At 37.3% G+C, this 22,452-nt stretch overlaps 4 protein-coding genes across 7 annotated transcripts in view; 1 reads left to right on the top strand and 3 right to left on the bottom strand.

Annotated features, from left to right (window-relative positions):
* The window catches only part of ubr3 (ubiquitin protein ligase E3 component n-recognin 3), a 40,217-nt gene extending 33,614 nt beyond the window's left edge, over window positions 1–6,603 (bottom strand). For both annotated transcript variants that reach the window (XM_032567498.1, XM_032567499.1), the window contains exons 1-8: window positions 6,136–6,603; window positions 3,039–3,178; window positions 2,445–2,597; window positions 2,007–2,162; window positions 1,088–1,128; window positions 786–852; window positions 579–709; window positions 162–390 (exon numbers count right to left, since the gene is read on the bottom strand). In XM_032567498.1, the coding sequence (XP_032423389.1) occupies window positions 162–390; window positions 579–709; window positions 786–852; window positions 1,088–1,128; window positions 2,007–2,162; window positions 2,445–2,597; window positions 3,039–3,178; window positions 6,136–6,569 (1,351 nt within the window). In that variant the 5' untranslated portion in view covers window positions 6,570–6,603. The remainder of the gene's footprint in view (window positions 1–161; window positions 391–578; window positions 710–785; window positions 853–1,087; window positions 1,129–2,006; window positions 2,163–2,444; window positions 2,598–3,038; window positions 3,179–6,135) is intronic.
* A 1,380-nt stretch (window positions 6,604–7,983) lies between these two features.
* On the top strand, window positions 7,984–10,944 carry mettl5 (methyltransferase 5, N6-adenosine). The gene is made up of 7 exons (XM_032567285.1): window positions 7,984–8,273; window positions 8,362–8,476; window positions 8,546–8,730; window positions 9,245–9,327; window positions 9,647–9,698; window positions 9,765–9,814; window positions 10,155–10,944. The coding sequence occupies exons 1-7, from the start codon at window positions 8,174–8,176 to the stop codon at window positions 10,194–10,196; spliced, it is 627 nt and encodes a 208-aa protein (XP_032423176.1). The 5' UTR covers window positions 7,984–8,173; the 3' UTR covers window positions 10,197–10,944.
* Window positions 9,848–16,759, bottom strand: ssb (small RNA binding exonuclease protection factor La). The gene is made up of 12 exons (XM_032567284.1): window positions 16,634–16,759; window positions 14,605–14,670; window positions 14,417–14,520; window positions 13,474–13,648; window positions 12,890–12,997; window positions 12,698–12,801; window positions 12,277–12,348; window positions 12,152–12,194; window positions 11,926–12,066; window positions 11,266–11,452; window positions 11,040–11,177; window positions 9,848–10,376 (listed from the first exon to the last, which is right to left on the bottom strand). The coding sequence occupies exons 2-12, from the start codon at window positions 14,662–14,664 to the stop codon at window positions 10,297–10,299; spliced, it is 1,212 nt and encodes a 403-aa protein (XP_032423175.1). The 5' UTR covers window positions 14,665–14,670; window positions 16,634–16,759; the 3' UTR covers window positions 9,848–10,296.
* A 1,407-nt stretch (window positions 16,760–18,166) lies between these two features.
* Window positions 18,167–22,282, bottom strand: klhl23 (kelch-like family member 23). Of its 3 annotated transcripts, none has more exons than XM_032567281.1 (4): window positions 21,575–22,282; window positions 20,255–21,481; window positions 18,884–19,036; window positions 18,167–18,802 (listed from the first exon to the last, which is right to left on the bottom strand). In XM_032567281.1, exons 2-4 carry the CDS (start codon window positions 21,474–21,476, stop codon window positions 18,489–18,491), a joined length of 1,689 nt encoding a protein of 562 aa, XP_032423172.1. In that variant the 5' UTR covers window positions 21,477–21,481; window positions 21,575–22,282; the 3' UTR covers window positions 18,167–18,488. The 3 variants fall into 3 exon arrangements, with proteins under 3 accessions (XP_032423172.1, XP_032423173.1, XP_032423171.1); XM_032567282.1 differs by having other exon boundaries at window positions 18,167–18,767; XM_032567280.1 differs by having other exon boundaries at window positions 18,167–19,036.
* Between the last annotated feature and the right edge of the window lie 170 nt (window positions 22,283–22,452).

The following is a 22,452-nucleotide window of genomic DNA, read 5'->3' as shown; positions in this document are numbered from 1 at the left end:
ACAATATGATTCCATTTGGGATTAATAAAGTATTGTGCAATTAAAAATTATTAGTCATGTCGCAAAGAATTGTTATCAAAGCTGAGTGCCTGTGCCAATCTTTGTACTATCAAAACGTGTGAAATCAACGTAACACTAAGTGGTAGATTTGGTTAACCTACCCTGAAGTTCACTTTTGATAAGGCAACTTTCCATCATGTAGAGGAGCACCGTGACCATGATGTCCAGCAGCTGGCACTCCTCCGTCATGTGTCGGGCCAGCTCCTCGTTGCTGAACAGCTGCACACTAATGTGCACGATGCGGTTGGACATTGTGTCTGACTCGTGGCTCTTCATCAGGGTTTTCATGATGAAGGCGTAATGCTGAACGAACGTCTTTGTGAATGTGATCTGGCAAGGAAAAGTAAATCACACTTAAAGTCTGTTGTGCTGACAGTGCCTGTTTTTGTGCAGCTATGTTAAATGACAGCAGTGCAAGTAAAAAGTTTATTTTGTTACATGGAAAGACACAATCATGAAGTCAAGTTAAAAGCGAAGGAGATAAAACCTTGAAAAAGTGAAACTAGGAAATTGAATACCTTGTAATCTTGATCTGGCAACATGTTTAACAAGAATGTGACCATTTTCTGTGGAAATTCAAATTTTATTGTCCAAAATAGCAACTCTTCCAGGAAGCATTTGTGCTTTAGCGAATCAATAATGTATGGATCTGAGGGCAAAAACACAAAGAATAATTCAATTTAGTTCCTGTATTGTGAAATTGTATTTTACATCCAGATATTTACCTTTGGTACTGCTGCTAAGTTTAACCCTCTTCCTCTGGCCAACAGATTGGCCTCCATCTTGATCCTCCTGAAAAAAGAAAACCAAAACAATATGAACCAACAGTTAAGCAATATAAAATATTTAAAGCCGATTAGGAGTTTAATTAGATTAGTTTGGTTCAGAATACTAACATGATCACACTGAATAGCCACAAAGAATAATAGACCAAAACAAACTAAATCCTTTGTGGAGTAAACAAACATAATTCATTTTCTTGATGACAGTAAGTGGGGAAGAGTTACTGAAGCATGCTGATACAAACCTCTTTAGTAGACTCGTCTGGGCTTCCTGGTGCAGTGGTTCCTAAGAAAACAAAGTAAAAATTCTTAGCCACAAAAAGGCAACAAGAAAATGAAACTTTACCAGAAAACTGAGGTGAAGAATGGAAAAAAACAACCTTTGGGAATTAGAGCTGAGATAGTAAATAGTGCTAAGTCTAAACTTAGTTTTAATAGTGGAAACATCTCATTCTGCTCTCAACAGGGTTGTTAGTTGCCATCCACCACGGGCCAAGGAGCTTTGTTACATCATAATACCAAAACATTTTTATTCACAACACATTTCTCAAGCTTAATAAATGAATTAAAAACATTTCAAAAAGTTTACCAATGAAAGAAATAGCAGATAAAAAAATTTCTGATATATTTAAATTAAATTTAAGACACATGGCAAAAAAAAATCTAAATCGAAACTTTTTAAAGGCCCAAAATTGAAATGCTTGAACTGAAGATTTTTAGGACCCCAGAGAAACCCTGTAAAAGTAATAGCAATGTCTCAACAAAAAGACAATTCCTATGCATTTGAACTTGTATAGAATATTGTGTTAGGAACTCTATATTCTGGTAGCAAAGTCTCTCCTCAGGTTCTGCAGAGGTCACTTGCTGCTCAGTGATGCCCAGCAAAAACATTTTCTCCGTGGTTCATGTTAGCATCTTTTGAGTTACAAATCTATTTTTTTAAGTAATTTTCATATGAAACCATATGAAAATAAAAAACAAAGGCAGCAGGACTTTAGCATGACTTCAACAAATGAGCACAGATGACAAAGGCACTATGATTCCCCAGCTGTTTTTCCCAACACTCCTCTCACCCCTCTTCACATAAATCACAAATCACACCATTACATTATAAACCTCCAAATTATTTCTAGATGGTTAACAGATACATAAATATGACCGTACCCAGCAGGACCATCGCCCCGGCACCTCCTTCAGCACCAACAGCAATGTCAGCAGCAGCACTTTGGTTTTTCTCCTCCACAGACACCAGACCTGAATTCTTCAGCGCTGACAAATATTTGTCGTAGTTCTTTTTAGCATACAAATTGTCTTCTTTGCCTGAAACAGTAAATAAAAACAGTAAATCTTAATGTAATCGACGGATAAAAAAACAAAACATCTATATTAAATGACAGGCATTTTAGTCGTGTATATTTTCGTGGGGGTAGAGGAGTTTTAGAGCACAAAATCTCTCAGCTGAACGTTTCAGGAGCTTTACCATTTAACATGAGTGAATCACATAATTTCAAATGAATTACTTGCTTGAGAAACAAACAAATAAAGTTAAATGAAGGTGCATGGCATCTAAAGATCCACTATGCTCAAAGCCAAATCAGTTACCCATGCTGAGCTCCTTGTACGTTTGCTGATTGGTCAAGATCTTTGTCAATACGGTCCTCATTGCTCCTCCCATCTTTGTGAGCTCCTCCAAAAACGTGATCTGAGGCTCCAGCTGTTGAAGAACCTTCTGCAGATCTCTCTCCGCTGACGTTTCTGGCAAACAGAGATAAGCAGCATACGTCACAAGATCCAGCGTTTTCTGAACCACTTGTAGATGCAAACTAGGATTGTGTAATGCCCAGATTATGTATGCATAATGAACGCTGTTTTGTAATTATTTTTCAACTAGAGAAACACAGCTTTTATTTTATAAAGTGGAAGACTTCTTTTTTTTTTACCAGGATAAAAACTCATAAAGCTGGATTATAAAAACCCACAAAAATCTAATTTACGACAGTGTCCACAGCTAGACAGCATCAGAGCCAGACAGAAGAGAGACAATTTTAACATCTGTGCGATATTAAGAGCCAATTAAAATTACAATATCAGATCAAATTATTCTGAATAAATGAATTACTTCAGGGGTGTTAAATCTGAAAGCTAAGAAAGGTTTCCCATATGCCAATAGTTTGCTCAAGATAAAACTGTTTTCACCTGGTTCAATGTATCCATCTCTCAGATACTGAATGATGCACAGGATGAAGCGAGGCAGAACCATCTCAGACATCAAGAGAAGATCTCGGGGTATGGAGGGAACATTTTCCCCGGTTCTTAACCTATGCCGTCTACAAAACCTGTCAATGAAAAAAATACAAAGATAGATAAATGATACATAAACTTAAAAAAAAAAACATTGGCACAAAAGAAGCATTTCCACAGTCATTCTTTCATGTTTGCACATTTGTTTTTAATCTCTTGAATATTGAAAGCCACTGTAATTAAAATAATTTTGAACAAATATGCCAACAATGTGAATGGATTTGCAGTTATTACCCAACCACATAACTTTGTACAATTATTAAAATGGTTCCTTTTGTTCAAAAGCTGCTGAATAAACAAGTATTTACCAATTAAATCTTTTCTGACATTAATGTTGCTAACTTAGTTTCAATTCATGGATGAAATTATATTTAACTAATCAGACTTGCACTCATTCATATTAGCATATATTTTATTTTAACTATGAAGTCCAATGTCATAACAGCCAATAATGTTACTAAGTACTAATAACTTACATTTAAGACCTTTTAAAGAACATAAATGCACACTTACATATTAATGAAAATATAATCACTTCACATATGCATAACTTATTCAATAACTATTATTATTCACTAAATATGTGTTAAATATTTTTCAAACAAAACCTTGTAAAATAAAATATAGACTCTTCTGACAAAGTAGCTGGTATTGATCACTGAAACATAAATGCCTTGATTTTAATTCCCTAAACTGGGAACGCTGAACTTAAATGTATTTATACGCTGTCAAGTCAAGGACAAAATTTAATCCTGGCTTCTTATAGATGAGTAATTGAAGAAAGATACACGAATAAAGAAAAATTCACAAATTTAAGAGCCAATATGGAATGTCTGTATGTATTAAAGACATCTCAACCTAAAATTGGGATTATTACATATCAGAGTTTCTAAGCCCCTGCAATTACTTCTATAAGATTTTGACTGAAAAAGAAAGTTACAGATTCTGATCTCCCTAAGAACAATAATGCACAAGACACAAAATGTGCTACAGGTAAGCAAAAAAAAAAAAAAAAAAAATTACAAAATTATCATCATTTGACATGAAAGAATGCATGTAGTATAAAATAAATTCTAATCTTATTTTCATTAACCCTAAAAAAATTGCATCAAAGTATATATTGATAGTTGATGCTTTTATAAGATAAAAATTGTTCGAATTCTTAGTTTTAAGCAACTTAATAAATAAACAAAAACAAAAATCATATTTTCAAGTATTTGAACTGTCCGATTCAAGCCAATCTGGGTGATTCTGATTAATCATCAATTTTTTTTTAGGTGTATATTTACTAACATTCACCCAAAACTCCAAAACTTAGATTGATAAAAAAAAATCCTACAAAATGTAAAGTCAGTTTGCTTAAAGTTTGTACTCTACTAAAAAAAGATTTATTTTTTTGTATTGCTTGCCCTGTACAATTTGACCCATAGTAAACAACGATTAGGACATACCTTCCTTAAGTTGCTTAAGACTGTAATGACATAAGCAAGTCAGTCACCAGAAAATTTCTTTCAAGGAAGATAACCACATAATTATTTAGACCCAAATGAAGAAGAATGCTATATTTTTACAAGCAGAACTATACATCTGCTTTACATAGGCATCACTACAAATTTACCTGGGCAGTAGATATAATCTCAAAGACAGTTACTGGTATCAAGGCATCTCGATATTTTTTCAAAAGTATTCAAAGGCACAACATTTTTAAATCATATTCCTAGAGTTCTGTCATTTTATTGAAAATTCAAAGAAAGTGCCAAAGTGACCTGAGCTTAAGATGGTCGAAGCACACAGTAGCACAACAAGCCCCCTTCTCCACCTGTTGCTATGCACTGACAGTGAACTGTCAGTGAAAAGTCTTACCTTGTTAGACTTTTCGTCTAACAAGGTAATTTTGTCTTGTGTATGTCATGTGCTGACTTTGTGTTGCATTTATCATGTAGCTGTTAATGTCTAAATGAATGAAAATTAAAGACAGATAGACTTATATTTATACATAACTGTAATAAATACAAGTCACTTGTAAGTTAGATGGAAATGTTTCAGTTCCTATAAATACTTTTTAAGTAAAGAGTGAAATCGAAACAAGTTGCTTTTATTGTGCCAATTATTGCTGTGACAATAATGATTAAGCCGGTTTTTGTTGTGTTTTGGTTCAGTCTCATGTATTTTATATTTTTAATACACGTGCTTTATTATCTGTAAATACACAACAAGGGCATATTCAGTATATATTTAATTATTTAAAGTGTCTACATTTCATTTTGAGAATTGCAATAAATGCACAAACTTATTGTAAAGAATAAAACTTTTTGTTTACAGATTTTTTTTTCCACGTAAAAATATGTTAAAATATTTCAATTAACCACATGTTAAAAAATATTATAAGGTTTTGAGATACATTAAAGAAACAATGGTATTTTTTCTAAATAATCTGTGTGCATTTTAAGTATTTTTTATTAAAATTATAGCTACACCTGTCATTTTAATATTGGGATTTTTTTTTAAATCTTCTTTTATGGCAAACCATTTTCTTTGAAACAATCTTTCTAATATAAATTTTGTCTGAGGTAAGGTCCTTTTAACAATGACAACAAGTTTTATCACTGAGCGATTACATTGACCACTATCACTGATTTACGACATTTATTTAAAAGCAGTTCCTAGTTTTGCAGAAGAAATAATCTAGTTTAGTCACCCGTTTATGTTATATCTAACCAGTAACTATTTGGTTTAAAAAAGAGATAAACAGACTAGCTGCTGCTAAATAATATTACAGTCATGTTTAGGCAGTAAAAGTTACCTGCCTAGTCTAGGGAGCTTCGACACAACAGACTGGCAATAATTCATAAAATCTCCGACATAACAGCACAAAACAGTGACACGGAAAGCCCTGATAGAAAGATTTTATCAGCTAGGTTGGCTCACTTTCACAGCAACACCTGTCAGAACGATTCCTGCTAGCCCATTAGCGTGAGCAGCTAAGACTCACCCACTGTCTCGCATGACATTACTGTCTCCACAGTCACAGGCCCCACCAGCCTGGCTCCTGAACATGTTGAAATCATGGCCCGTGTGGTCTCCGTTATTAAAACACTCAGCACACAGTGACATGCACGGAGAGATGCCGCAGGTCCGACATCGGTATGCCACGAAATTAGCCGTCCAAACCAGTCCGCACAGAGTCGCGTTGTCATAGGAGCGGACGGTTTTACAGAACTCCTCGAAACCTTCGCCTCCCGCGATCAGACATTTACACCAGTCCAGGGCTTCTGTGTCCGCAGCTGGTTTTTCGGGATTCAGCACGGCGTCGAGCAGGTCCTGAAGTTGTCGGAGTCCCGAGCTGTTGTCAGTCCGGGTTAAGTCTGCCTTCAAGTGGGCGGCAGTAGCTCTCTTGTCCCGGCGTAGCAGCGACGCCGCCATCATGCACTCTGGCTTGTTGTCCACAAATGTATTTTTGTTATCTTGTTTCCATATTCTCGGACTTTCTCGCGATACCGGAAGCTAAACTGATACAAAAAAAACACTGTTACAAGCAAGCGATTTTCTTGTAGCACATTATGTTCTGTTTTCTGCTACTGCAACAACACTATTTGTTTGCGAATTTTTAAACAGATAAGCCTGGCGCGAATTATTTGTGTAACTAGTTCAGTTTATGCACAGTCATCTAAGTCCTGTTTTGTTTGAGCGTTTCTAGGCAACTGATAGTTTGGGACCGTCCCACCCTGCTCAAAGTCTTGCCAGTTCACGGATTAACCTTATGTATAATGAGAATGCATTTTGATTGTATAATTATCAACAAAAGGTGACCAATAATAAGTGTGCACACCCTCTCTTAACTGGGTTGGGTTCAGCATTAGATGTGAGGGGATTTTCTGGATTATACGGTAAATAATTTTTCATATTTAAAGTCCCCTTACATAATGTGCCATACCAGAATTCCAGGTGTAGTTGAAAAGATTATTTCTTTTAATCCATCCATCTTCTATACTCTGTTTTCTTTGCAGGGTATAGAGGACTCTGCCAAAGGCACAAAAAAAAAAAAAAAAACAACTATTTCTTTGTCAGTGTATAATCAAACTTTTTAACATCCATCCAACTGATCCTTGTAGGGTGATGGGGGGCCAGTGGCCATCTTCATCTTCGTTGGGTGAGAAGCTAGGGTACACTAAAATGAAACATGAAGACAAACATACAGCATTTATAAATTATAAGGAAGTACCAGAAAGGCATAGGGAAACATTGGGAAAGAAAACTTTATTACACGCTTTAGAATGGATCACATAGGTGTTGCATGTTTATCCATCTGCTGATGGATAAACCAGAAAGGTATATCCATCAGCATAAACCTTTCTGCTTATGCTGATGGATAAACGATGGAGACGATGGATGAACATTCATCATCCATCGTTTATCCATCAGACGATGGATAAACATTCAGCAGGTTTGAGTGATCATTGTAGGTGCAAGGATTTGTCAGCAGGCTTTTATGGAATCGATATGCATATGAAAGAGATTTCCAGACTTTAAGAAGCATCAAACCAGATAAAGTTGAATTACACAACGGGAAATTTTGTATAGCAAATTCTTACAATAAAAGGCAAAGTTATGTCATTTAGTTTGTCATCAACACCTAGTTTGTAATTTTCTGATAATTTCCCGTCCACACTCCATTGCAGTAGGTGGCGGTAAGGCATCTTGTAGTTGACCTGCAATACGCCAAAAAATATCAGAAGAAAACTAAGAAAAAGCAGAGAAATCAGCTTGTAGTTGTATTTTTCACCCCTGGAGGGCTGCAGAACGCAATGTTGTATCAAAACTGGATGAACTAGAAGAAGAAGAAGCAGAAGAAGAAGAAGAAGAAGAAGAAGCATTCTCTGGTTTGTTTTTGGTTTATGAGCGCCAGTGTGAGGATGAACATGCGGGTTACCTTAAAAGCTTACTGTTGCTGTCTGTAATTCAGAACTATTGGACTTAATGTTTTCTCTCGGTGTTGCTACATTGCTGTGGAAAAATCACAGTATCACGAAATGAAGCTGAAGGAGTTGGAAAGCTGCCTGCAGCAGGTAGACACATTTGAGGAGCCAAAAATCCTCTTGGAGCAGTATCCAACCAGCCCTCACATTGCAGGTGAGTTGGTGAGCATCGGAGCAGGTGTTCGCAGACTGAATATATCTACAAAAAAAAACAATTATATTGTTTTCCTTTGTCCCCACAGCATGCATGCTTTACACGATTCACAACACGTTTGATGACATTGAGGGTAAACTGGTGGCAGATTTCGGCTGTGGTTGCGGAGTCCTCAGCATCGGGGCTGCCATGCTGGACGCAGGGTGAGAGAAAGATCCCCGTGTCACAGTCCTTCTTGTTGAGCAGCTTTCTGATGTTCTTGTTCTAAACAGGTTGTGCGTCGGTTTTGAAATCGACGAGGACGCACTAGAGATATTCAGAAGGAATGCAGAAGAATTTGAACTCTCTAACGTGGATCTGCTCCAGTGTGATTTATGCCACCTGGAAGCAGAGGCTTATGGCCAAAAGTTTGACACCGTTGTAATGAATCCACCGTTTGGTACAAAACACAACCAAGGTGAGTTTAACTCGACAAAGAAGTTACTGGTAATTTCGTTTTATTAATTAGAAATTGATTGTAAAGGGCTGGGAAAAGTACTTGATTTCCTTTTCATTTTTTTTTTTTGCACATTACAGATGATCAAAGACATGTTAATATCACACAAAGATAACTAAAGTAAATACAAAAACATGTTTTCTACTAATGATCAAATCCAATGTGGGAAGAAAAAAAAATACACCCCTGGTTATATATGCAAAAATTAATCACCTTCATCCTTACATCATGAACTATAATTAACTACAATTTATCAGTCTGGAAAGGATTAGTTAACCCCTCAAAGCAATTTTTAGCATTCAGGAAGGCAAACTTTATCAGCAACAACATTGACAAAGGCATCCATAATTTGCTTGTATCACACGAGTTCAATAAGGATTTTTTAAAATACTCTATTTTGGCTGCATGTTCTATACAGATCTGCTATAGATGAGTTGATGTTAAAAGTATTTACAGTTTTTACTGTTTATTCAAGGGATGGACATGAAGTTCCTCCGCGCTGCTTTAACCATGTCAAAGAAGGCGGTTTACTCGCTTCATAAAACATCAACACGAGAGGTAAGCTCCAGATTGTGATTCTGATCCTTGTTTAGACAAGCTGACAGACTGCAACATATGGAAAAGTCCAAAATAATTCATACCCATGGTAGGAAGATAGACTCATAAAAAAAATTACATGTGAAATTAATACCGTTTCCAGTAAAAAAAAAAATTACTAGCCCAATTTCCCATAAATCCTATGTTAAATGGAGGATTTAAGATGGAGCTGTTTGAGACTCAGTCTTACTAAATCGGTTTAGAGATCCTTTAAAGTTTGAATTGAATATTTTAACTCATCTGATGTGATGCCAACATGCTTGACTGTATGTGATTACAGCACATACAAAAGAAGGCTAATGACTGGGGAGTGAAGATGGAAGTCATTGCAGGTTAGTAAGACAATTCAATCCTTTCTAATCAAAGGAATATTAAACCCTAATTGTGTTTGTTCATAGAACTGAGGTATGATTTGCCGGCTTCCTACCGCTTCCACAAGAAGAAGTCGGTAAGTTCATTAACAATATGCAATATTGTGCACTTCAGATTCAAAACAAAATTTTATTTTATAAACATTTAATTTGCTACTGGAATATTCAAACTTAAAAAAATTCATGACACAATCGCATCGCTCCATGTATTAAATCTACAAAATAAAATAAGAAACAACCAATGGCACACTAATTCTAGGTATCACTCAGATGAAATTAGACCGTCAAGGTTACATTGATTTGTGCTCAAATTAAAACACTTTCCGATAAGAAAAGGAAACATACAAATAAGAGGCAAAAAATAAAGGGCTTCAAAGGCTGAAAACTGACTCCAAGTTTTCCAAATGTTTTTTTCAGGTTGACATCCAGGTGGACTTTCTACGATTCTCCAAAACCTGAATATATTTACTGGAATGGGTTCTAAGTTGCCTCTGCATTTTTCACCGTTTGTAAAATAAATGTGTTTGCTAAAGAAAAAACTCTGGATGTCATCTCCACATTACGAGCCGTTTTCAGTTTTGGAAACTTTCGCTGGAGGACCGTCGGCGTCTTCAAGCTCTCTCTTTGGGGCTACAGGTGCTGCAAGAAAAACAGGATACATTGAATCATCTGAAATGTTTGAGAATGAGGACGCTGCTGCTGAGAATATGTAATGCCATGCAAAGCATTTATTATCTATTACATTTTGTATTTTTGTGTATTTTATTGGGATTTTATGTGATAGATCAACACAATGTAGCACAATTGTTAATTGGAAAGAAAAATGTACATACTTTTAATACTATAAAGAAACTTGACTCAAAATAAAATTCATTGCTTTTAGTGGTCTCACATTTAGTAAACTGAGTCCAGTTGCGCTCTGGAAATCTCAGGGATTTTCATCTGAACTAATAGCAGCATGAATATAAATAAAGAGATAAAGAGCAGTGGGAGCGCTCATGGCTAGGAACCTTTATTTCTGGTTGGATATTTGGTGTAGGTCCTCTTTAGTCTAAATAGAGCAGTTGGTGTTTGTTCACACAACTATTATGGACCATCAATTTAACCTTTCAACCGGGGATGTTTTTTCTTGATTCTTCCACAAGAAAGATAAATCGCACAGTGTGTAAATGTATAACACGCTAAATAAATTTGTTTTTAAAGTATGCATTTTCTTTCCACTTCACAACTTTGTTTTAAAGTGTCGCAGAGAATATAATGAAATTTTGAGCTCCTGTATGTTATATCAATATTTACACTTACCTTCCTCACCCTCGTTGTCATCCTCATTATCACTATCAAATTTTGTTTTCTTTCCCTGGAAGTGAGTCCTGCCTTGATCTCTGCCACCTCTTCCCCTTCGGCCTCCTCTTCCTCTGCCGCCGGATCTTCCTCTCCCACCTGTTTTAACCAGACCCAACCTATCAGCACTTAAGAGTATCTTTGCTACTGTTGCGCAAGAATGTGATGCCTGGAGACAAAAACGTACCTCTGCCTTTTGATCGATTGTACGATTCCTGTTGGGCTTCGATGATCTTCTTCAGCATCTCTTTCTCATCGTCTCCCTCCAGTACCTGCCATGTAACGCTGCTGCCCTTCATTTTCAGCTCCCCTTCGTTTGCCTCTTTGGCTTTCTCAAAGGCTTCTTTTGCGTTCCCGTCAAACAGAAGCGTACCCTTTATGTGAGCAATAACAAAAATTTAAAAAAGTCTTCCACTGCTCTCCTGTTCACATTTTTTCTGTAAAAATTCACTTTTCAGACTCAACTTCAGAGTCTTGTACGGCAAAAATTTCAACAGCAGTTGGAAGTAAGGAAATTTAGGAAACACGAGAGAAAAGGAGGCCAGATAAGGACACATAGACATAAGGAAAGAAGGAACAGGGAAGGTAGATAAAGGAATGATGGACCCAGGTCAGAATATAAGGATTATAGACAAGGAGAGGAAAGTGAAGAAATGACAGATGTAAGGAAGGAAAGAAGGGACAGACAAAAAGAAGAAATTAAAGGACAAAGGAAGAGAATAAAGTCTGAAAGTACATGTTTTCCATGTTCTTCTTTGCTTTTTCCATAATGTTCCAGACCTGAATAGTGGGGAAATAAAACTCCATACTTTTGCAGACTGTATAGGAATCCTTGCAGACAACATACCTCGTTGGCTCCTCTTGTGAAGTCAACCCACTTTATCCTTCCGTGCCCAGAGAACGTGGCATGGAAGTCCTCTCTTGAAACATTTTTGAGCTCTCCAGAAAACTTCAACAAACATCCAGTCTGTTCATCCAGAAGCAAACCCTGCAAATCATAATTACGTATCTCAATAAAAACAATCCCAAAAGCAGAAATGAAGCTTCATGAACACATGGTTGAGAAGCCTTACCATTTCTTTATCCTCAGCGTTTTTCTGCTGCTGCTGTTTGTCTCTGTAAAATGTTTAGATAAGAAGGTGGATCAGATATTTTCAACAAAGTTTCTGATAGAAAAGGCCAAGTCCTGTCAACTCACTGCTTTGCTTTAGCTTTCGTCTCTGCTTTGTAGTTTTTCCTCTCTTCTGCCTTCTTTGCATGGTAGACTTCCCTGAAAGAAGTGAAAGAACAATCCAAGCATAATTACAAATGGGACATCATGTGGTGTTAAACACTTTTTATCCAGCTTCCTAAATCTTGGAAAGTATGAATTTTGCTTTTAGCATTTGTCATGTCGAAACAAGGAAATAACTGAAGCATGGAAAAGACTTACTGTTTTTATAAGATAATCAAAATTGCAAAAAAATACTGGTGAAATTAGAGTCCTTTCTCTGTTACTTCTATCCAAAGCAAGAAAATAATTTTAATTTGTTACAATAGTTTATGAACCTGTTCTAGTTTTATGTTCATAACAATGCTATTTTGTCACCAGCCTGTTCACGAAAAGCAACCGAGCTCACCTGGGCAAGACGAGCATCTCGTTGTCTTTATATGTTTTCACATCGGTCCGTTCCAGGAACTGCTTCGCTGATTCCTCTGTTTCAAAGCAGATGAACACGGATCCCTGCAAAAGACACGAATGAAATAAATATTTATTTAAAATCCTCCAACCTTTTAACCACTAAAACTAGTAAGTGATGCTTTTCTTCTACCTTGAACAGCCGATGGACATTTTTTCTCATCTGAATGCTCTCTATGCTGCCTTTCTCGTACAGCCACTCTTGAACCTCATCAAGAGTTGTTTCAAGAGGAAAACCTTTCTGTAAAAGAAAAAGCACCATTAACAATAATGCTAGAAATAAAGGAAAGAAATTACCAGATTAGAGTATTCCGGTCGTCTCTGGTACCACTTTTTTTTTAATAAAATGCTCGAGGAAAAAACAAACAACTCCACACAATGAGCCATGGATGACCTAACCTGAATCAAATTCAAAAGTTGTTGCCTCATAGCAATCAGGGTTCCTGGATATTTTCTAAACTTTCCAAACTTTTTCAAACTCAATTTTCCATAACCTCTCAGTTCTTTATGTTTATTGCAAATTTAAGACATGGTAGGCAGACTTCAAAACTGCAGAAATACAAGAACAATAACAAAGGGTAGGAACCCTCTGGATTTACAACATTGACAACAGGCTGCTAAAGTAAATTGTTGTTTTTTGTAGATATGAGTGAAAAAATGGTTTATCTGAAGCAGATGGCACCAGTATCTTGAACATAATAAACAAATGAAACTTACAATGTACACAGATCTGTGTTTCACTGCGTCTTTGTATTCATCATTCTGTTCTGGTAAGGGTTTATCTAGAGACCTCCTTATTTTTGTCTTGTCCTCACTGATCTCCAAGAGGCCAGACTTTGATTTCTGGAGTGCCGAAATGACGACGCTGCTCTCTGTAGTTAAAGCTTTCAGTCTGAAAGAGGACGAGGTGAAGAAATGGTGTTTAAATTGTACAGACAGATAAAAGTTGTACAACTCAACAATGCAATTAAAGTAATCTAAATATTGTTTGTCAGCAAGATAGTCCAATTACCAATTTTAACCAGTAGGATTTTGTCAAATTGTGAGACTGTTTTAGTTCTGAAACAGTCTCACAGGGTATTATTACCTTACTACAAATTTGCATTCTCCAACACTGTGCAACATTAAAGGCTATTTCTATTCTATTCTGGATTTATGGCCACCCAGTCATGATGAGGACTCTTCAGATGAATGGAAATACCAGATCTGAACAGAGATTTTGCCACTACATTTCTACAAAGAGCCAAGTATAAAAGAAACAAAAAATGTTTTGTAGATTCTGGTGGACACTCCTTGTGATTGTTTTTTTTTTAATCTCTTCAAACGTCAGTATTTCAGTCCAGTACCATGCATCTGAACAGCATCAGCATCACTGATGCTGTATTGAACAAATACAGCATCAGTGATGTTGTATTTGTTCAATATTCAAAAGGAATATGAAGAATACAGTAATATGAAACCCTATGCAACCACAAAGCACCATGACCTCATATCATTCCCTCACTGCGATATTTATTGATTTGCTGGGGTTGAATTTCTAAACCACTGGATGTAACTTGCGTTTTTATAACAATCCTCAACTCACATAAATGTTATTTGATTAAAAGGATTAGCTGATATCTATATGAAGTTTCAAAAGGTAAAGAAAAATCAAACAAACCTGTTGAATTTAAGCATGGTCTCCAGCATCACCCAACCATCATCAAGCTGCAGCTGCTCTTTCAGAAACTTGTCTCTTGGAAGGTTGTGATCCCCAAAGTAATACTAGGTGAAAATAAGACACGTTTATGCCTGAATGTATGTTTATATATATATAATAACAGGATTACATTTTTAAGTCAGAATTACCTCTACTTGACGAGCCACTTTCATCTCAATGGAAGACATCTCTCCTTGGTTTTCAGCCATCCTTCTCTGCAGAAATCAGTAATATAGTCAATCGGCTGTTTTATGGTGCACTATGTTGTTAAATCTGTTAAATCAGATAACTTATTAATTCTTTCAGAACCTGCAAATGTTCAAGTGATGTCCCCCTTGTTACTTGCCTTCCTGCTAGGCAATATTTTAATAGAATAAAGCTTTCCCCCCAGCTTTAAAAAACATGTCATGTTCCATAATCTATAGTGATCTTATGCCATGGGTGCTGTTCTGTGCTATTCAGACAAAATTTTGCTCCTGACTGGGATTAATAAAATACTAATTTCTCTTGTTTAAAATTCACCATCCTTAAATCTGAGAAAACGAGAACCACTTTAATAGAAAAATTTAGTTTTTTGGGTAAGAGAGTTTTTTAGGAAGCCCTTAGTCCAGTGGTCTCAAACTCCAGTCCTCCAGGTCCAGCTTCCTGAAGCTTTTACTGCTTCAGCACACCTGGCTTCAATATTATCTCATTAGCAGAGCTCTGCAGCGCTCGACTGCATGTTAGTGAGGCAGTTTCACCATGTAATTCAAGTGTGCAGGTTAAGGGACAGATCAGTTCAGACTACTGCTTTAGTACTTTAAATATCATTGTATTTTATGACTGAAGAACAGGGCACACTGTATAGAATTCATATTCTTTAGTGACCCTAGACATGACACCTTTATGATTTGAAATCATGACTCAAATGACTATCTCAAATATACTAAAAATCCTGATATGGGCTGCATTATATAAAAAAAACAACACACACACACAAATTACTGCAACATTACTTGTACTGGTGCAGCATTGTACTGGTGATTTGAGTTGCCATCAACACCTTCCTTCCCTTATGAGTATCTCAATACTGACATTGCAATGAGGATTGGGATTTGACATACTGTGTAGCTCTCATAGTTTTATATATTGTTTCTACAAAGTTTGAATGATAAAACTTGGAGAACTGCACAGGTTGGAACAGTCACAATTGTAATATATATATAATCAAACTATTAGAAAGCTGAAAATGTATTAATAGTTCATTTTTGTGTATCTGCTATGTCTTCTCCCGTCGGCTTATCTGAATCTTCAGTTTCCTGGAAGGGAAAACATCTTAAACTAATTTGAATAATTAACTGAGCTTACTGTACTGTTTGATAAGTAGGATCAATTGGGACGTATGTGTGACTGAACTGAAAAAACTTTTTGTAAAGTGCCATAAGATGACTTGTAAAGTGGAGCTATATAAATAAACTGAACAGAATTATACATTTTAATATTCTTTTTAAATTAAAAATTTCATACAAATTCCATATGATGCATTTCCAGAAACTGTACTTAAATGTATTCTTTAAACCATTCAGATCTGAACCTTTGTTTTCAGAATTTTGTGTGTTTATCTAGAGCTTTGATCCGCATGAGTTTCACCTAAACTGTAAATAAAACGCATTAAATCTGTTATGCTAGTGTGTACAAGTGAAAATAATTGCTCACGTCATAGTACAAGGCCAAATTTATTAGGAATTGGGCAAATACATTTGTTTACATTATTTGACTCAAATGATCATAAAACAAGCGGAGGAGATTAACATTTCTTAGACAACTCAATCACCCTCGATAGTCTGATGATATATGAGAACAGCTTATACAGAGGCAGTCAGATAGCTTGAAGTGGCTAACCATCCTGTTAGCTTAGCTTTTATTCAGCAGCTTTGGATATTCAAACATTTCAGGCATTAATGCACAGCCAGCTAAGTTAGAATATTTTTACGTTATAGTGATGCTCATTTAGTTAAAAGACACTTTAGTCCGTAAAGTTAGCACAGCTTCCCTATCTGCAAGCTTCCATAAGCAGCATACATGTCACCGACGCACATCATAAAATCCTCCTCTGTCCCTCTAAAATCCATAAGCTAGTAAACGACAATACGAGCAGCACATTAGAGCATTCTCAGCACGATTAAATTAGGTACTTACGTTATGCTGTGTGTAAGTAAATCGCGCTTTAAGCTCTAAAACACCAAAAGTCCTTACTACACTGCGCGCACGTTGCTCAACTGCGTGTTACGGAAAGTGTCAAGGGTCAAAAAGCGTTACCATCGCATTTTCTTTCCAGGTCAAAATGCTGCAATTCAGTATAAAACCAGCAGGCGGTGGGGTAGTACTGTCTAACTGCACGGCATGGTGAGGTTCACCAGCGTTTTAGTTTCAATGAACAAATTAATGGTTGGTTTTATTGATATTGATAATTATACAAAAATATAACAAGTGAGGCAAGAAAATAATTCAGTTCAATTAAATGTATCAACTCACAGTCACAACAAATGTTGTGTCAAGATAATTCACAAGGCAAACAGGTCTAATTCATATCTATTTATATTGAATCCAATTTAATCTAAATATATTTAAAAGCAATCCAGTCTAGTCCAGAACAATATATCATGTAGTCAGATTCAAATCTAATGGCACACTAATTCCATACATTTATTACACCGAACAGTCAAAGTAAGTTGTTTTTTAAGACCAGTGGTAGAAATGTATTCGAGGAAGTCCGATCACTTGCATTGATTTGTTGACATTGCAGCATTTTCCCTGTTTCAAGCATGAAAGTGAAGACTTGAAAAACAAATCAGTTCTACTTAATATTCTTTCAATTACACATTTCTGATCATTACCGAGTTAGTAAATAATGTGTATTTCTTTAAATTGAAACAAATGATAGGATTAAATAAATTTTCACTTTTTCCTAATCCGTTTCCAGCAAATAGCGGTACGCTTATTGTTATGTTCTCAGTTGTGTATGCACGTTATTTTTTCCTGGATACTTGTTTTGTTGTTTTTTTTAACTGTTTGAAATAAATTCATAAATCAAAATAAAAAAATAAATTCGAAAAATACTGCTAAAATACATCTTTTGCAATTGTGTTAGAAATAGTTTACAATATATACAATCATCTCTGAATGTAAAACTGAGCCCTGGAGTGCATCTCCAAACCACTACTTTGGCCTCTGTTCTGTGAGAAATACGGTACATGCTGAAATATGTTTTTTTTTTATCATTATTATGAAATGGTAAAAAATACCTATTGATGATCATTCTATGCCAACACCACAATGGCTCCGGTCCCCTTCTTTGTCTCCTTATTTCTCAGATTACCAGAAATGCAATTATTAATATGAAAAGAACATTCATTATTTTGGATGAGAATATGTTTGCAAATAGGTCTTTCGATCTACTGTTACACTAGAAATAGTCAATGGAAAGGAGGAAGTGGGTGTGAATTTTTTTTTATTTTCTGTCACCAAGATTCTTCCTTTTCCATCTGTTGATGGTTATTTTTAAATACCTTAAGCCTGATTAAAAGACATCCCAAAAAATCAGTAAACCTATATTGAAACAACTGGAAATGAAAAACAAAAAAATAAACAAAACAAGGTGTCCTCTTGTGCATGGAGGGTGTTGTGTTAAGGAGAAATGCGCTGAATGTTTATGGAAATCACCCATTCAAACAGAGTTTAGCAGTTCAAAAGAGTGAACTAATTTATTTAGTTAAATTGCAGTGGAGGTGCAGTCCTGCTATTAAAAATGGATTTCTGTCTAAACTTTTAAAACACTTAAAAATTAATTAAAACCTTTCAACAATTGTTAAAAGACAACTACAATACTCATTGAGAGACCCCTGAGATTTTCATATATCACTTTGGCAAATGTACCCTGAACAGCTTAACAGATCATTTTGTCATCCACAGACTTTTTCAAACTCTAGTGAATGCTGTGAATAGACAATTCCATCTATTTTGTAAAATAAATTACATAAAAATGTGAAAAACGTCAATGGACGCTATGAACACATACGCAACCATGTGACCTGGCGGGGCTGGGAAGAGTCCCTACCATCTCCCACGAGTCCAGCTCAGGGTCATATTTCTCAATGCTCTGTAAGTACGTTCCCTTTGAGTAGGAGTAACCCCCTGTTACATAAATACACCCACTTATCACCACAGCCCCACACTCCATCCTCCTCTCCTTCATCACTGATATGGGCCGCCATTCGTCGCTCTCTGTGTCGTAGCAATCCGCAACGGTCGTCTGTCCGCCGACCAAATACAGCTTGTTGTGGAGAGACACAGAACAAAGGCCATACTCTGAAAACAGAAGATTCAAACACAAGTAATCAGCTCTGAACAAATCAATGCTCCTTTTCTGTCCCTTTCGATTACCCTTACCTGGATGTGGACTTAGTGTTACGATGCTCCATTCATTGACGTCTGGTCTGTAGACTTGCACTTTCTCATAGGTGCAGCTTCCTCTGTACCCATAATGGCCTCCAGTCACGTAGATTTTTTCTCCCATTACGCATGCAGTGGCATTTCCTACACCTTGAAAACAAAACAGGGATGATGAGGATCACCTGATCTCATGTCTGCTTAAAAAGTTGTTGACTGAAGTTTCTGTTCATTGATTTTTCTGGATGGATCAGTGTTGGTTTTTCTCTAAAAGATTCTGAGGTAAACATGAGGTTTTGTGAGTGGTAGATGTCCAGCTGTAAGTTTACTTTGCCACTATCATATTTATACCCCTTGAACTTTATCACATGTTGTCACAATGCAACTGTAAACTTCAACGTTTGTTATGGGGATTTTATGAAATAGACCAACACAAAACATTACTTAATTGCAAAGAGGAAGGAAAATGAAACATTATTTTCAAAGTTTGTGTCGATAAAAAATCAGTAAGGTTTTGTGTGGTTTGTAGACAGGCCCTCTTACTCTGATACCCCAAAATAAATTCCAGGGCAAAGTACTGCTTTAGGATGTCAACCAAATGGGATAATAGATTTCACCTGTGTGTAATTTCATTTTAGTAAAACTGCAGTTGTTCTGGGACAGTTTGTTGGAGAACAGTAATCAACAGAGAGCATCATGAAGATGAAGGAACATACAAGTAAGGTCAGGTATAAATTTAGGAAGTTTAAAGCTGGACTAAACAATATTGCAAGCTTTCTATAGTCTGGAAATGTAAGTGAATGTCACACAGCTGCAAAGAAATGTATATTTTACCTAAACTGAAAGGCTGGGGAAGGACTGAATGTCCAGTTTACAGTTTTGCCATAAGCTATGTAGGGGGTAGATCAGACATGCGGATGATCACCTTCAGACATGAAGATGATGTGCTTTAGTCATCATTCAAAGCACAATGTGTGGCAGAAAACTAACACTGGAAGCTGCCCATAGAAGATATGACAGTTTTACCTTCCAGCAGGAAAACAATGCACTGCAGAACAAACAGTGCATGTGTCTAGACATAAATGTAGTTGAGAATATGTTGCAATACTTGACAATTACAAACTTGGGGTTGGTTGTCTTTTTTGACCATAGTGCCCCTTCATGCCTTCAGGGTTAAACAGCAAATATTTTCAGGTGTCAAGTAACTTGTGTTTTAAAGTGCATACTTCATATCATGTTATATTTAATCTTGCATATAAATGTCCAACATTTGCATGCAAGCTCAGCAGTATTTAAAAAAAATCTTTAATAGATAGTAATCCAAATTAAATGTAATGCATTTCAGTTTTTCTTCCCATTAAATTGTTGTACCTTGGATCATTTTGGCCACTGGAAACCATCTCTTTTTCAAAGGATCATAAAATTCAGTCTCTTGCTCTGGAGCTCCTCCTCTGTAGCCTCCGATGGTGTAAACACAGCCATGTAGAGCCACTGAGCAGTGGTAGTACCTGGCAGTAATCATGGGACAACTCTCTGTCCATTCATCATAGTCACAGTTATAAACTGAAACAGTGTCCAGTGCTTCAACAGTGTTAGTCCTGTATCCACCAGTCACGTAGATGTTTGCACCAAGCAGGCTGACGCTGTAGCTCTCTCTTCCAGGGTCAGGCATGTCTTTCCCCTGCACCCACGTATTGCTGACAGGATCCCAGATGTGCACTTCACACAGAGGGTGCCAGTAGTATCCTCCAATGATGTACATACTGGGGGAAATTTTTCTGCTTGGGGGAATCTCCTTGCCATTTGACCTCATCGCCTGAACAATCGTGGATTTTAACTTTCCACCGTTTTTTGTTAGATATTGCCTGTGCACCTCCAAGGAAGTGTTGAAGTAAATGTGATCCATACTCAGGTGGACAGAGTGGAGCAGGTCTGACACGCAGTGAACCCGACTATCCAAGTCATGGGACACCCACCTGACCACACCATCTATCAGCGTCTCATCTCCCTGCACAGTGAGGCTCTGATCCGCCAGAACAGACCTGATCTTCTCATGGTCCAACTCCAAGAACTCCTCCTGCTCCATGAGCTCCGGGAACCTGCTCAGCATCACTCTGCGGGCCTCCCTCTGCAGCCTGGGGCACTGATGGAGCTCAGCAAAGGTGTGCATGCCCAGGCAGTTGTCCACCTCCAGGAGGCGGATGAGGAACTCCTCGCACGCCTGCTTGACCCTGCTGAACTGCAGGAGGTCCGCAGCCTCCAGCAGGCTCTGCACGTTGCTCTCGGTGACGCGCACCCGGGCTGTGTACACGTAGTCCAGCAGGGAGCCCAGCACAGCGCAGTCCACGCCGCTCAGCTTGATGACGCTGTCGGACCTCTCCCTCATGTCGGCCGTGAACATGACTTTGAAATAGGAGCTGCGGGCCGCCAGCAGCGCTCTGTGGCAGTGGAACACCTGACCGGACTCGCCACACTGCAGGGTCACGTCGGTGAACAGGCCGCGCATGTAGAAATGCCTGAGAGCCTCCAGGAGCTCCGCAGCATGCTCCCCGTCACAGAAGTCATATGTGTAGATCTCGTTTTTATTAGACATTATATCTAGAGAAAAAAGAAGAAAAAACCGTAATAAAAAATGGCAAGCAATTTAATTCAACATTTTTCATGCTTAAAATACAGTGAATGTGTGCGTACCTTATATATTTCCATGGATGTTTGTTCCCCACCGACGCTCCTCTAAGCGCTCCTCTCCAAAACACATGAACCTCAATTTAGCTCAGGACTGTCGCAGGCAGCTCGATCCTATTTTGGTATTTGTGTGCAGCAGCAGCAGTAGCGAGAGCCACCCCCTCCTCCTCCTTTCTGCGCTCTAGTGTCCAGATCCTTGACAAAGCCAGTCCGGCACTCAGAGGAATCACCCTGAGCCGTTATTTTCCTCCCAGAGCCTAAATATAACCTCGGCCCACTGTCTCGTGACGCGCTCACGGACCGCGCATTAGCAGCAACCACGCAGACGGAGATCCACGCACAGAATACAAATCAGACACAAATGAGCAGCGCATTTTAAAACGACACCAGAGGAGCCGAGTGATCTGCGTGCCCCATTCATGATTTACCCCACCAAGTCTTCCCGTTGCCATGGTACTCTGAATGTGGTATTCCAGTGCGATGGAGGCTTTAACCTAATCCTGACGTGGATTAGCGGGACAATAATGCTCTGTATTCCCTGAAGGACAAATTTTCACACAGGATTAGATAAAAATATTTATTTACCCTTTGGACTCCAGTAAATTATGACCCAATATGCTTTAAAATAAGCATTACAGGCTCTGACGCAAGTGCTGAAAATGTGGGAAGATTTTTTTCTTTTTAACCCATTTTATCTCTTAGACTGACTAACTATATATTCTGTAATTGTATTAAAACTGAATCTTGTATAATATTTAACAATAGTAACGGGACTAGAAAATCAGTTATTGTTAGTTGCAATAGATTACAAACGCCATTTCTTTTCTACAAAGGTTTTTTTTTTAATATAATGATTTGGTTTGGTTAAATTTAACTTTTTGTCC

This window comes from Xiphophorus hellerii, chromosome 7, assembly GCF_003331165.1.
Source record: "Xiphophorus hellerii strain 12219 chromosome 7, Xiphophorus_hellerii-4.1, whole genome shotgun sequence".
NCBI classification, from domain to species: domain Eukaryota; kingdom Metazoa; phylum Chordata; class Actinopteri; order Cyprinodontiformes; family Poeciliidae; genus Xiphophorus; species Xiphophorus hellerii.
This window is presented reverse-complemented; position numbering and strand designations above follow the sequence as displayed.

What these genes read in the sequence shown, in the direction of transcription:
- mettl5 (XM_032567285.1), top strand. Translation starts at nt 8,174, where the DNA reads ATGAAGCTGAAGGAGTTGGAAAGCTGCCTGCAGCAGGTAGACACATTT. An exon ending in GCTGCCATGCTGGACGCAGG is followed by an intron (nt 8,477 to 8,545) that starts GTGAGAGAAAGA and finishes TGTTCTAAACAG; the next exon opens with GTTGTGCGTCGGTTTTGAAA. An exon ending in GAAGATGGAAGTCATTGCAG is followed by an intron (nt 9,699 to 9,764) that starts GTTAGTAAGACA and finishes GTTTGTTCATAG; the next exon opens with AACTGAGGTATGATTTGCCG.
- ssb (XM_032567284.1), bottom strand. Translation starts at nt 14,664, where the DNA reads ATGGCTGAAAACCAAGGAGAGATGTCTTCCATTGAGATGAAAGTGGCT. An exon ending in AAGTGGCTCGTCAAGTAGAG is followed by an intron (nt 14,521 to 14,604) that starts GTAATTCTGACT and finishes ATTTTCACCTAG; the next exon opens with TATTACTTTGGGGATCACAA. An exon ending in ACGAAAGCTAAAGCAAAGCA is followed by an intron (nt 12,195 to 12,276) that starts GTGAGTTGACAG and finishes AACATTTTACAG; the next exon opens with AGACAAACAGCAGCAGCAGA.
- klhl23 (XM_032567280.1), bottom strand. Translation starts at nt 21,476, where the DNA reads ATGTCTAATAAAAACGAGATCTACACATATGACTTCTGTGACGGGGAG. An exon ending in AGTGGCCAAAATGATCCAAG is followed by an intron (nt 19,037 to 20,254) that starts GTACAACAATTT and finishes TTTGTTTTCAAG; the next exon opens with GTGTAGGAAATGCCACTGCA.